Below are 15587 nucleotides of genomic sequence, written 5' to 3'. Positions count from 1 at the left end.
CTCCCACCCCAGCCTCTCTTCAGGCACCTAAAGTCCATACCTCCCTCCCTGCACCAAATCCTTGGGTGAGTAGCTGCAAATGAAAACTCCTGTGCTCTGCGTTTAGAGAAAAACAAAAAGACAGAAACTGTGGCTTTTCTCTCAGATCAGCTTCAGTCTGCTAGCTCCAGACTCTGCCTCAGCCAGCAGTCCTGCCACCTTTTGTGGCTGGATGTTAAGTGTGCCAGGGTCACAGCTCTGGTGCTTTGGGCTGTGGAGCCCAGCCTGGGCTCTGCCTTCTGCGGGAACAGACACTCTCATCGCCCAGTGCTCTCTCCTCTATTGGCCTGCTGGCCCGCCACCTCTGAGAACTGGGTCCTCTCCTCTTGCTACCTCACCCTTCCTACTGGTCTCCAGGTGTTTTCTGTCCTTCCTTGATATATGTCTTCTCCTCAGCTGGACCTCAGTTTGTAATTCCAGGTGAATGTTCTCCGATTTAGTTGTATTTCCAGTATGGCCCTGGGCCGAGATGCTTGACAAGCCTGCCTATTCGGCCGCCATTTTCTCTCCTCCATAACCTTAGCATTCTTGAATCTTTCTATTCAGTCAGACCTTCATTCCATCATCACGTTCTCAGAGACCCTCTCTGACCACTCCATCAGAAGTAATCCCCAACTCAGACCGAAGTCTATCACAGGACCCTGTTCTTAGTGTCTTCATTTATCACTATTAGAAATCATCTTGTCCATTAATTTGTTTACTGGTTTTTGTCCCTTCTCCTTACACCTACCCCTACTCCTCCAGGAATTTGAGTGCCTTTAAAGTGAAAACATCTGATGAAAGACTAAATGCCAGACACAAAGCCTTCACTTTCTAGGTAGGAGGAAAACACATTTTGCAGCTGACATGTTTGTAGAATGCTTGGGAACATAAAACAGTAGTCTCCAGCATGTGCCAGGCATTCACAGATTCCAGGGATAAGTGGTGAACAGCACATCCCAGAATATTTGGCACATAGTGAGTGTTGAATATTAAACAGTGGCTGAATGAATCTAATCATTTTAGTTCACAGAAATTACATCTCTGATTATGAATGGAAGACAATAGAAAATTCTTACAAATGCCTATTATACATTTTTGAGGAAAAATAGACCAACAATGATAAGGGCTTGGATGTGGAGCACTAAAGATATTCAATAAATCAGAGTATTCAGAGAGCACTGATATTTACAGACCCGTGCACAGTGTCCTTGCAGGCTAGTGTGCTGTTGTTTTATATTCTGTCTCTAGAGGTTGTGTTTGTGTCTGGCTTCTGACTTATCTGCAAGATGTAAAGAATCCTGTATAGTCAGATAACTAGCTTTGGCCACAGAAGAAATAGCTTAAAAGCAAATAAAACATTCCAGTTATTCCACATAAAACTCCTTGAGGTTGATATTCCATATATCAATAAAAATAGCCATTTGGAAGTAAATTTCTACTAAAAAGGCGAAGGAAGTAGGAATAGAACAATATCTTTACTGGAAAGTTCAGATTAAAAACTTAGTTCCTAAGATAGGAACTCTATGGCAATTAGTTCCCAAACAGCATCTCCAATTCATTATGTAATACAGATCATGGTTTTATAGACTCTGTATCACTACATTTTCAAATGTCTGATGGTTTCCTCTTAAAGGTATAGGTTTTTATTAATGTTTCTCTCTGAAAACTGTCTTTACTGAGCTGCCAACTTTTTTCTCTGAGTTTTCTAATCCCCTCCCCCCACTCCTTCTGAGCTCCCGTCCTAGGTTGAACTAATAAATGCATTTGAGAAATCAGAACCTTAGGCAAAAACATTTTATTTGTGGTAAGGCTTACATAGTCCCAAAAAGTAAACATAATTCACAAAAGGCCTGAAGGTACCAGATGAAGTTCTCTGGTATAAAGAGAAGGCACTGATTATAACAGAGGAAGCGCAACATATTTCTTTATGTTCCAAGGCCAGTTTGATCCTATCAAGTGAATATGCTGTTTTCCAAGTGTGACGACTGGTAGGCGGGCACAGAAAGAACTGAAGACTGTTCTCCACTGGGCTAGGCAGCTAGGCCCTCCAGGAGTATTATTACAAATGGCACGAAGGTGACCATGATGGTAGCAATGACAATAACCAAGCTACGACAACAATGCTGAAGTCATCAGCAGCAGCTAACAAGATCTATAAATTCCTTGGGTGCTTCTACCCAGCAGATCATCTGTCCCTGATCCATTTCTTCGGCAGACCACAAAATCCACTTTAAGAAAACATAAATGCAATACATTCAGGTGACACTGAAAATACACAGGTACTGTTATTTGCTGATTTGGAAAAATGGTAAATCCTCTGGTATCATTTTGGAAATGAGTGAAATCTAAGCTACAAGAGAAATATATTGTTAAAAAAGCCTACACCTGGGGACTTTCGGTGGTATGGCTTTAAAACATATGCGTGGCTATACAAGCATTATAAGCAAAATTAACAAGTAGCAATTTTTATTTTTAAAAAAGAAAATAACTATTTTTGCTATACCAAAATTAGTTTAAGATGTATTGAAGTCAAATTTTCTGCAAATATCTTTAGAAAATGGAATTATGTAATTAAAACATCATATGACAGAGTACTTTTTACAAATTAATAGTAAATGTGTTAAATTACTATATATTAAAGATATAATTTGAAAATTAAAGCTGTTTCACAATATTATGTTCAAATTTTATTCTTAAGAGCCCAGGAAAATTGGCAAATCATCATGCTATCCTCACAATAGGGTTTCATGGTACCTTAGAAGAGATACCTATTCTGAGTTAAGAGAGAGTCATTAAGTAACATTTAAAGAAAAATAAGAGCAAAACATCAGGTACAAATTAATTTAATTCACTTCGGAGACTTACATAGAGTTCAATGACTTAAATAAAACATGACAACTTTGTTTTTAAATATTGAGGACACAGTTTCCTGGCAGCATCCAGCACACTTTCCTGTTACAAGCAGGTAAGAAAAGATAGTACTTCAGGGAGAAACAGGACACAGAAGAACCACTAAAGAAGTTACAAGTTCCCAAAGAAGACTTCTTTCTTTTTATGAGGCACAAACAGAAAAAGAGATAAAACGTAACAACCCTGATTATAGACTACAGGGAATTTCATAGCTAGACTCTTTAAGATATTTTATGAATCATCCTTAGTATGGCATTATTCCTATCAGGTAACCAACAAATAATTTTCATCATCAACGATACAGTTAAAAGTTCACACTATGGTAATATCCATGTCAATCAATGTTCCTTCTCTCCCTCTCTCTCTCCGTCTCTCTCTCTCTCTACACGCACATGCGCACACAGACACGCACACAGGCACACATACAGAATGATAAACAGTCACATCTCTCTGGTCTCATGCCCACTGAAACCTTCATTATAATGAAGAGAAGGAACAGAAAGGAGACTTCTGGTGCTATTTATTTTCCCATGATAGTAATAAAGCTGCTGTGTCACAGCTTGAAAACCACACAGGAATCATTGTACAGTACAACAATGCAGAATGCAAAAGCAAGTGATTTTTCCAGGGAAAAAAAAGTTTCCTTTATGATTCTGTTTTCTCCCCCCTCAAAAAATACCACATACAGGATTTCCACCAAGAGTCAGGAAGCTTCTGCGGCATATGCCAAGTAGCACGTGGACAGCACACAGGCGGAAGCCAAAGTCTTGGCTTCTGTTTGTGCTCCTAGGTCCCAGGCTTTATAACTCATCTTTAAAGCCTTTTCTTGTCTCTGGCCTGGCTTTGTCTTCCTTGCTGGGTGCCAACCACGTGACATAAACCTTCAATGGGTCACTGTTCCAGTGTTTATGGAAGGATATGGGAACCTGGTGAGAAAGGTAGTCCTCAGGGTAATCCACGGGCCGGGCCTGCAGGAAGAAAGGAGAATTATGCTTGCTCCTTCATTGAGAACAATTTTGCCCCAGGATAGCATGTGAATGTATGAAATGATTGCATTCCTTCGATATTTGATATTGGTTATGGGAATCTAAAGCAAGAAGGAAATCTGTCCCACTAAAACGTTCCCTCTCCTTGTAGCCTTTGTGTCTCCAGGTACTTTAATATCCCAAATGCATCACTTTATGCCTCTATGGGAGATTCCTCAACCACAGGTAATAAATATAGAAGGCTTTGCATGGTACTTTCAGTTCCTATTAGGACTTCTGCAAAAAGGCAGAAAAAAATTATTTCCCAGGTCCGTGTACAGGTACTCTGGCCTGGTGGGGCAGGACATTCTCAGGGCTCCCTTTGCCTGTCTCCTGCTGACAGCTCATTAGGAATGCCTGTATCTTTCAGAGGAGGGAATGTGAGGCTAAGTGACTCACTCACCTCCTACCTGAATATCTCATCTGGTTCGAGAAGTGTAAATGGACATTCTGTGTAACCCAAAACTTTTTAATGCCTAAAAAGTATTTGTATTATCATTTCAAAATTCTCTAAACTTAAATGAAATTTAAGTAGGATCATGTATAGCCTAGATGGACAAGACTGAATAAGTAGCTTACAGGGTTTGGAAGCAAACTGATACCAGATCCTGTTTTGTTTGCTCTAAAGAAAGCATCCATCTTCTGTCAATGTTCATCTTGTTTATACATTTCTACAGCCTATCTGTGTTATGTAATAACTCACTGGGTTAGAAATACTAAGAGTCTAGACCTTAGTAAAACTAGAAATGATACATTTTAAGAACGAGTCTTCTCTAGACTAATATTTTATTAAATTTAGCTTAAATTTTTATAAATATTTAAACTCTTGTGAATGGTTCCCAGATACTTTCATTAAAATTTTATTTAATCTAGTCCTTGAAACACCCTTTCAAGATAATCAGATTATCATGATTCATCTCTAATTTATAGATGAGGAAACCAGAGCTCAAAGAAGTTGTGAATTCCCTGGGGTAGTATGACTAGCAAATGTTGGAATGGGGGAAAGTGCTGGTACCAGTTGCTAGCTGAGTGTCCTACCAGGATGCCTGAGCTGGACGTCAGTGCACAGGCCTGGCACACCCCCTGTGCTTTAGCTCTCCAGCACACATATCCTGCTCATATGAGTGCTCAAACAATAATACCTGTGAGGAAGGCTTCAAAGTAATGAACGGGGAGAATCTTCACACTTACCAACATTTGGGATGGCCATTGTATTTCCCTTTAAAAATTCTAAGCACTCATAGAGTTAAAAATTTAAAAAGGAAAATAAAGTGAGATAGCAAAAATATACTGGATTTAGGTCTAATTGAGTTGGGAATGTTTTGAATATTAGCTGAGGGAATTCATATATTGTGTGATGTTTATTAGCAAGGCCCTCTGAGAGTTTGCTGGCAGGAAAGAAATCCTAGGAGAAACTTACTCCCAATTCAGTTCTCAGATAATCCCACAATGGCCCCAATGAAAGAAAAAAAGCAGTAGAAACAAATCACTGCTTGTTTTTCACATTTAGAAATGAAGCTGGGAGATACAGATATGCCTAACAGGAGGGAAAAAATGCATAACACCTTTCTCTTTATTAATTTCTTGCCAAATAAAAAGAAACTGACAATCAATTTATTTCTCCAAGTTAATAAAAGAAAATAATTGTATGGATCTACAAACTTTTAAAGTCTGAGGCTACCTTCTGTCTTTCCCTCTATTAATATAATTTAAAGTGATAACTGCTTCTCAGGAGCCCTGTATGCAAGGAAAGTGCTGGCCTAACAAGCATTAGAAGGTGCGAATCATATCTGATAAATGAGGTCACAGAAAAGAACATGACAAACTAGAAAAGTGAAATGATCCAAAGAGGCATCTATAACATCGAGATGTTATAGCCTCTCATAATCACATCTCTGTGCCCAAAATGCCAAAAGGAAATCCAAAATGGGCAGGGTCAGCACAAGAACATAAATTGGGCAAAATTAACACCTTTTACCTGTAAAGATTAGAGCACACAAAATAGTACAACAAATGGAGATTAAAACTGTATTTCCTTATACAAATATCAATGTGTTATAGCTGTATTGAGGTATACTTTATATGCATACAATTCACACACAATTATGGTAGTTTGAAATTTTTTGGTAAATATACAGTCAGCCAACCACAAATCCAGTTTTAGAACACTATAATTCCCTGGCAAGCGCTTGTAGCCAATCCCTGCCCCCACTGGCAGACCCAGGAAACCTGATTTGCTTTTTCTCTATAGTATTGCCTTTTCTAAAACTTTCTTATCCGTGGAATCATATAGTATGAACTAGAAGCCCGGTGCACACATTCGTGCACCAGTGGGGTCCCTCAGCCTGGCCTGCTCCCTCTCACATGCAATTCAGGACCCCTCGGGGGATGTTGGACTGCTGGTTTCAGCCCAATCCTCACAGGCCAGGCCTCTAGTATGCATATAAGATCTTTGGTTAATCTCTTCCCACCCTCCCCTCGCCCCACTTTCCTCTGAGATTCATCAGTCTGTTCCATGTTTCCATGCCTGTGTGTCGAGCGTCTGCCCCCTGGTGGTAATTGTGCATCATAGCTACTGGTCAAACGGTCTGACAGTCACTTAGGCGTTTATATATATAATAGAGGCCCGTTGCAGGAAGATTCCTGCAAGAATAGGGCTTCCTGTGGCCTGAGCGAAGCAGAGAAGGAAGCGAAGCCCACCGAGGCGGGCTTCCCTCCCGCTGCCGCCACCCCGCGCTTTCCCTCCTGCTGTCGCCGCCCCATACTTTCCCTCCTGCCGCCGCTGCCTTGCTTTCCACTTTCCCTCCCTCTTCCTTCTACGCTGCCTTCAGTCTTCGCTCTGCACCTGCATATGCAAATTAACCACCATCTTTGTTGGGCTAATTTGCATACTCGCTCTGATTGGCTGGTGGGCATAGCGGAGTGATGGTAAATTTGCATGTTTCTCTTTTATTAGTGTAGATAGGTTTTGTGCCTGGCTTCCTTCATTTAGCACAGTTGCATATATCAATGGTTCATTCCTCTTACTGCTGAGCAATATTGCATTGTGTGGAAATACAACACAAACAACACACATTTCTGATCATACAGCTTTCACAGGTCAGGAATCTGGACACACTTAGCTGGGAGCTCAGCTTCATAATCTCTCAGGAGATGCCAGCCCAGGCTATGTGGTTTCATCAGAGGCTCAACTGAGAAAAGAGCCCCTTCCAGGCTCACTTGGTGGTCATGGTAGTATTCAGTTCTTTGTGGGCCAGTGGACTGAGGGCCTCACTTCCTTGCCCCCAGGGCAGCTTGCTTTATCAAACCTTGCAAACCAAAAAAGCCACAGGGAGAGTCTGCAAGGAAGATGGAAGTCACCTAACTACAGAAGAGACATCCCATCATTTTTGCCATACTCTACTGACCCATAGCCAAGAGGAGGGGATTACACAAGGGTGTGAACACCAGCAGGAGGGTACCATTGAGAGCTATGTCATAAATTGCCTACCATGTGTATGTTTAACTTTTAAGAAACTGCCAGAATGTTTCCAAAGTGATGGTCTTTTATATTCCCATTAGAAATAGAGGAGAGATCCAGTTTTCCAAATCCTCATCAACATTTGGTATGGTCTGTCTTTCTGCTTAGCCATTCTAGTAGATGTATGGTGGTGCCTTATACAGACTTTAGTTTACATTTCTCTCTAAAGACTGATAACACTGAGTATCTTTACATGCACTTATTAGCTATTCATGTATCTTCTGTAGTGAAATGTCTATTCAAACGTTTGCCCATCTTAAACTGCATGGTTTGTTTTCTTATTGAGTTATAAAAGATTGTTACATATTCTGGACACAGGTCCTCTTTCAGATATATGAACTGCAAGTATTTCTCCAAGTATATGACTTGGATATTTTTTTCTTAATGATATCTTTTGAAGAGCAAAGTTTTAAAAATGTGTATGAAGCTCAATTTGTGAATTTTTCTTTTTGTGGATCATGCTTTTGACGCCATAAGAAATCTGCCTCAAGGTCACAAAGAATTATCCCTATGTTTTCTTCCAGAAGTGGACAGCTTTAGCTCTGATATTCTGTACTATGATCCATTTTAAGTTAATTTTTGTGTATGGTGTGAGGTAAGGTTCTACGTGGATATATATAATTATTCTAGCACCATTTGTTCCATTCCCCACTGGTTGCCTTGGCACCTTTACCATAAACGGGAGGGTTTATTTCTAGAATCTCTATCCAGGTCCATTGTTCATCCTTATACCAATTTCATATTGTCTTGATTATTGTAGCTTTATAAGTTTTGAAACCTGTAAGTATAAATCCTCCAATTTTTATCTCCTTTTAAAAATATTTTATATTTCCATATACATTTGAGAATCAAATTGTCAATTTTTATAAAGAAGCCTGCTATGATTTTGATATGGATTTCACTGAATCTTTAGATCAATTTGAGGAGTGTGGGAAAAGAAAATTTCCCTAAATTTGTTTTCATGTAAAAAAAAAATAAAAGAAGAAGAAGAAGAAGAAAAGAAAAGCTTTAAAGCTGCCCACTAGAAACACCTCATATCCCATGAGAATCAAATTTGTAGCTATTTGTCTAGCTAATTGCTCTGACCCAAAATGACAGTATTACTTGCCTTATCTTTTGGAGAAGGCCAATGTTACATCCTTGCATTAGTCCCTAGGTTAAGCCCTAAGGTGCCAGGAAGACCTGAACACTATCACCCTAGGTATAAAATTGCATTTTCAAAAAGGAATATGGTCCCTGAAGAGATTTTTTTTTTTTGTACACCAAAAGGGGAAAGGGACAGCAGCCTCCCCCACCTTTATAAACAGAGAAAATGATTTTTTCTTATCCCTTGCCTATGGGTATCTGGCTACTTGTATAGGACAAGTGACCTGTCTCTCATCAATATTGCCCTAGAGGAAAAAGCCAGGTCAAAGAGTGGTGGAAGAGGAGGGTCAAGGTGTGCTTATTATTTACTGTGAGGAATTTAATTTAAAAATCTCTCTGATCCAGAACATTTCATGTACACATTTAGAATATAACTAATAAAGTAAATTTTAAAAATATAAGAAATTAATAAACATTTTAGTGAATTTTTAAAAATCAACAGTGAAAATTTCCATCATAGCAATATTGAATCTTCTAATATTGCTATGTATTTACACTTACACACATTTTTCTTCTCTTAATTATATTTATATGCATATATATACACATATGTATAAATACATACAAATGCACTCTTTTATATTTTCCCTCATGTTAACCCTTTCCAGCATTATTCATTCCTTCTGATATCTTCCAATTACCATATGGTATTACATCCTTTCAGCTCAAAGGATTTCCTTTAGTTTTTCTTGCAGGGAATGTCTACTAGCAAAGGATTCTCTCACTTTTTGTTTATCTGGGAATGTCTTTATTACACTTCCATTTTGGAAGGAAAGTTTTACTGGATATAGAATCATTGCTTGATTAGTTCTTTTTTCATTGCCTTTAGGCTTTTATTATTTACTAGAGGCCCAGTGCATGAAATTCATGCATTCAGGGAAGGGGTCCCTCAGCCTGGATTGCGAGAGGGTGCAGGCCAGGCCGAGGGACCCCACCAGTGCACAGTTAGGGCTGGGAAGGAACATGGGAGGTTGGCCAGCTGGGAGGGGCCGCAGGAGGGCTCCAGGGTGTGTCTGGCCTGTCTCGCTCAGTCCTGATCGGCTGGACCCCAGCAGCAAGCTAACCTACCAGTCGGAGTCTACCCCCTGGGGGTCAGTGCACATCATAGTGACTGGTCAACTGGTCGACTGTCTGCCCCCTGGTGGTAAGTGCATGTCATAGCGAGTAGTTGAGCTGCCTTAGCATATCATTAGCATATTACACTTTGATTGGTTGAATGGCCAACCTGACGACCGGACACTTAGCATATTAGGCTTTTATTATATAGGATAATAAAAAATAAATCAGCAAGTAATCTTATTTTTTGTTTCCCTTTTCATTAGGCTTTTTTATATTTTTTAAGATTTTTTACTTCTTCATTGTCTTTCAACAGTTTGTGATTCTTTTTATAATTATCCCACTTGAGTTTTGTTGAGCTCCATGGGTCTATAGATTAATGTTTACATCATATTTGGTAGGTTTCAACTCTTATTTCTTAAAAAAAATATTTTTGGGCCAATTCTCTCTCCCCTCTTTTTTTAGTACTCTCATTAAATGTATGTGGATAGACTCTATGGTTTACTTATGTCTCTAAGGAGACTCTGTTCATTTTTCTTCAGTCTTTTTTCTCTCTTGTCTTTGATTAAGTCACTTCCATTGGTTTGCCTTCAAATTCACTAATTGTTTTTTCTGCCATCTCAAATTTACTGTTAAGTACATCTACATAATGTCTCATTTTAGTTAATAGGTGTTACAACAATAGAATTTTCATCTGGTTCTTTATCACAGTTTCTATTTTTCTATTAAGATATGCTATCTGTTGTCATTGTCATCATATTTTTCTTTAATTATATGAACACTGTTTCCTTTAATTATGTGCCTATAGTATTATTAACTCATTTGAAGTCTTTGTCTATCAATTCCACCATCTGGTCCCAATCAAAGTCAGTTTTTATTGATTGTATTTTCGCCCGAGTATGTCTCTTTGCTTGTCTCATAATAATTTTTGTAACTGATTATTTTAGATAATGTATTAGAGCAACTCATAAATCTGTGTACCATTACTCCTTTTTTTTTTTTTTTAAAGTAACTTGCCTGGACTTACACTGTGGAATCTTTTTTCCTGCAGTGCATGGCTGCTGGTATCTCCATTCAAGTTTAGTACTTATTTTTATGTGGCTTGCTAGAAGTTATCCTTGTGCTTGAATAGCTTGGTGTTGCATTCAAACACCTCGAGTCCATCAGGTTCCTACCAATGTGTGGGTTGGAAAATACATTCAAAGCTTCAGTGGGTTCCCAAATATGTTTTGGCTTTTACTTTCTACTAGGCTCATCCACGGTCCTATGCATGTACCGTATTTTCCGGCATATAAGACGACTGGGCGTATAAGATTTTCCTGGGTTAAAAAGTCGTTTTATACATCGGAAAATATGATATATTGGACTATATTGATGGGATTAGATATAATGGATTAGATATATTGGACTACCGTACGCATAGTTTCTTAGCAGGCCAAGAATTGTGTAGAGCTTTCCTATTAATACTCTTGCTCTCTCATTTCCAGGGTATTGGGTATTATTACATTTTTGACTAGTACATCCTTTACTGTATCCTAGATTGCAACTTCAGGCCAGAAAAAGGTGCATGTTTTTCTTGTTTGTTTCCTATCAAATTTGACAATTTTAGTTAACAATTTTAGTTTCATCTCTCCCTCCCCAAATCAAGTTCACTGACTCTGACAGCAAAACTGGTGTTCTCTCCATCCAGGCCCAACCGGTAAAACTGGGGGGACTTCAGGCAGAAAGGGCTCAGAAGACCTCAGACACTGTTGTTCTTACCCAAAAGTATAGCAGTTTTTCAGCAGTAAATGCTTCTGGTTGTTTTTCAGAATCTGGAAATGGTTATTCAGACAATTTTCTGCAGAGGGTTCACTGGCCATTGCATGTTGCCATACCCATCAGTAGCATATCTTTTTGGAAGAACAGAAAACCATATGCTCTGGGAACTTTGTTTGTAACAAAGGGATTAGTAGGATACACATTTCTTAAAGCTCCCTTCTAAACCTATAATTTTACCATAACCTTCCCTGACTAAAAAGAGGAGAGTGACCCAGGCAACTTTGCATCTGGGACGGCTTCCAAATGCCCATTGCATCTCTAACTCATCAGGAATCCTAGATTTTTTCTTTTTGCCTCATATCTCTTTCTCAATATGAACAAATATAGTTTTTGGATCAGTGTTCACACCTTACAAATGGAAAGTAAATTCAAATCACAGCACATTCTCTAAAAGGGCTTAAGAACAGAAAGGTATCACAGTACCTATTGGGAGGTCAGGTTTTAAGTAAATTTTATGATTTTGGAAAGGCTTAAAATTTATTATGTGATCTACAGAAATCAAGAGTTTTATGATGTATGGAACAACAATCTTCAAAGGACTTTTACTCAAGGATAATTTCCATCTTTCTTTTCTCCTTATCATGTTATTTACTCATGTATTCTTTCCCTAAGTAAAAAAGTTTGTCATAAAAATCCAAGACATATTAAACAAAGAAAATATATTTCCCTTATACACCAGAAGTTTTAATCACCCTTCTTTTTCTATGAGAGAAACATGAGATAGAGCAAGAGAGAAAGCCAGAGAGAATAACTTGCTTTTCTAAGTCAATATAACACAACACATAGATTTAAAATGGGTAAGACCACTCAAAGTTTTAAAAGATGGATAAGTATCTTCTGACTGGTACCATGAAGGAGGTTTCTCATGCATTTCTTATTATTTAAGGTCTATTTTTTTTATTCTTCCTTGTGGTTCACAAAAATGTGGAAATGGATTCTGTGTTTTTGATGCAAATACCTTCTTTACCTTGTTCACATTACTTTCTATAATGCTATTTCTGTCACGCTCAATTTTCTATATTGCTATGATAGCGTTTGCTGCTGGCTACTAAATAAAGCATAAAGACAAACTTTTCAATATAAGGAGAGCACTGAAGATAGACATGCATTCCTACATTTCAAATTTCAAAAAGCTTTGTATTGAAGAAGAACACTGAATGTCTGTGGGCTATGCTTATTTTTAGATAAAGTATATCTGCTATTATTCTTATAATATCAGGACATCCACTGACCTGATTCTTAAAAAACTACTAAAAGTAATGCAGAAAAATTGCCTTCTCCAACCCCAAACTGCAGTATGGTGAAGCTATAGCACCAACCACCCCTGGTAAACATCATCTTGTCTCTTCTTTTCTATGACCCCCAGAATATATGCTTATTGATATTTATAAAGTTTAGCCACTCCGTTTAATAGCAACCAAAGGGGGTAAAGCCCAATAAAAAGGTAGCCAATGGACAGTATAAAAATGGACGACAGTATAAAATTACATACATTTGATGGCTTGCAAGACAATATTAGGTCAAGCCTGTATATCCTATCTCATAAAGAGGTAATATGCAAATTGACCATCACTCCAACACACAAGATGGCCACCCCCATGTGGTCAAAGATGGCCACCCCCATGTGGACACAAGATGGCCACCACAAGATGGCCAGCAGGGGAGGGGAGTTTGGGGTGACCAGGCCTGCAGGGGAGGGCAGTTAGGGGCAACTAGGCTGGCAGGGGAGGGCAGTATGGGTGACCATGCTGGCAGGGGAGGGCATTTAGGGGTAATTGGGTCGGCAGGGGAGCAGTTAGGCGTCTATCAGGGGAATCATTAGGGGGTGATCAGGCTGGCTGGCAGGCAGGCAAGTGGTTGGGAGCCAGCAGTCCTGGATTGTGATAGGGATGTCCGACTGCCCGTTTAGGCCCGATCCCACCAGCATCGGGCCTAAATGGGCAGTCGGACATCCCTCAAGGGGTCCCAGATTGGAGAGGGTGCAGGCTGGGCTGAGGGACACCCCCCCTGTGCACGAATTTCGTGCACTGGGCCTCTAGTTTCTAATAATTCTTAAATACCATCAACTCTTTAACTAAAAAAAATAAAAATAAAAGAAAGGGGGAAGAGAGCAAATTTTCCCTGTTGTTATAGCCAAGGGTCCTGGTCAAACACCATTTCATTTTCTACATTGTTCTGCCTTCCATCTACATGCTGCCCATGGTACAGCATCAACCCTCTGGACAAAGTGGTCAGTAAGAATGCCTGCAGAGCCTGTCCATGTGGTTCTTAAGACTGTTTCCAGAAAAATATGTGAAAAGCAATGAGGAGAATCTTTCAGTGAGAAGAAATCCTTCTGAGGTAGGAATAAAAAACATTTCCTCACCTGGTGGAAGAGAGGGCTGTGCGTCACAGGGATTCCCAGACTGCTGAAACACATCCCCAGGACCATGTCATCAGGAGCATCATTGCTGTAGCAACGACACTTACTGGCTAGAAGTCTCCTGATGGCTTCTCTGCTGAAGACCATTCTAGTGGGAAATCAGAGCAGACATAAGAGTTACAGCTGCCCCTTGAAACCATCCTATATAATAAAAGAGTAATATGCAAATTGACCATCACTCCAACACACAAGATGGCCGCCCCCATGTGGTCAAAGATGGCTGCCCCCATGTGGACACAAGATGGCCACCACAAGATGGCCAGCAGGGGAGGGCAGTTGTGGGTGATCAGGCCAGCAGGGGAGGGCAGTTGGAGGGAACCAGGCCAGCAGAGGAGGGCAGTTGGGGGTGACCAGGCCAGCAGAGGAGGGCAGTTGGGGGCAACCAGGCCTTCAAGGGAGGGCAGTTAGGGGAAATCGGGCTGGCAGGGGAGCAGCTAGGGGGTGATCAGGCTGGTAGGCAGGCGAGCGGTTGGGAGCCAGCAGTTCTGGATTGTGAGAGGAATGTCCGACTGCCCGTAAATGGGCAGATGGACATCCCTCAAGGAGTCCCAGATTGGAGAGGGTGCAGGCTGGGCTGAGGGACACACGAATTTCGTTCACCAGGCCTCTAGTTAATATGAATAAAAAAATATCATTCCAAGGCCACATTTCTGATAGGAAAAATGTGATCTCAGCAGTATTAAATATTTAATATAAATTCTGGGGGACATGACTTTTGTGCTTCCCTATGAAAGAAAAATCACTTATTTATCTAATAGGTAGTTTTATTTCTTTATATGTTTCTTGCTAATACCATGCCATGTCCTTTTTCTATATGCCACTGCAGACTGGCATCATTCTTTAGTTCCAAAATCTCCGTGAGATCAGTAACAAAGTCTACACTCCCAGCAGGTAGATGGGCCCAGAAAAAGTAGATACCTCACTCATATAGGCAACGACCGACAATGAGATCAAATCTAAGTCTATAGAAGCTTCCATAACATGATTTTGAGAAAGAGAAAAAAGAAAACAGAGGGAGGAAGAGAGACTGATTAGCCTCAAACAGGGCTCTGATGGACCTTGATCTGATGCTTTGGGTACTTTCTGATGGGACTCATGCCCACTCCTGCTTTCCAGACTCCCTCACCAGCCTGTCCTGGCTTACACAGAAGGCACAACCCTGGGGGAGGCCTCTGCACCTGCAGTCTCTGGGGCTCCGGCAGAACACTGGCAGCAGACCCACAGCAGGAGCGAGGAGCAAGTCCTGGGTCTGGCTCAGATGCAGCATTGTGACCGACAGCAGCAACCGTAGTAGCCCACACAAATGGGCTCCACAAAATGGCATTTGCTTTGATCCTCCAGCCATAGGAGCAATAATAGCTTTCTCTGGTTACCAACCTCTAGGAAAGGCCACTGTGCCCTTTTCTAACACTTTGTACCAAGTTCCTGAAATAAATTCCCCTTTTAAATACACAGATTGGTTTCTGGTTTCCTTTCTGGTCCTAGGGTGGTAATGGATTATTTCATATAATAAATAACCCAATAGCAATAAGGCTTAAGGGACAAATATGGTTCACAACTTCATTCCCAATAAGTAACAACACTCTTGAAGGCAAAAATATCTAAAATTTATCTATATACTCCCACCGCCGAATATAGGGCCTCACACACAGTGAGCACCAAATAA

The 15587-nt window shown here is 40.1% G+C and overlaps 1 protein-coding gene across 2 annotated transcripts in view; it reads right to left on the bottom strand.

The window, feature by feature from the left end:
- Positions 1-1808: 1808 nt before the first annotated feature.
- The window catches only part of B3GLCT (beta 3-glucosyltransferase), a 159819-nt gene continuing 146040 nt past the window's right edge, over positions 1809-15587 (bottom strand). For both annotated transcript variants that reach the window (XM_079773996.1, XM_079773997.1), the window contains 2 exons: positions 13865-14009; positions 1809-3899 (listed from right to left, as the gene is read on the bottom strand). In XM_079773996.1, coding sequence (XP_079630122.1) covers positions 3732-3899; positions 13865-14009 — 313 coding nt within the window. In that variant the 3' untranslated portion in view covers positions 1809-3731. The remainder of the gene's footprint in view (positions 3900-13864; positions 14010-15587) is intronic.

The sequence above is a fragment of the Cnephaeus nilssonii genome (genome assembly GCF_951640355.1).
Source record: "Cnephaeus nilssonii genome assembly, chromosome: 6".
Taxonomy (NCBI): domain Eukaryota; kingdom Metazoa; phylum Chordata; class Mammalia; order Chiroptera; family Vespertilionidae; genus Cnephaeus; species Cnephaeus nilssonii.
Note: the sequence above shows the minus strand (reverse complement) of the source record. Positions and strands in the feature narration are given on the sequence as shown.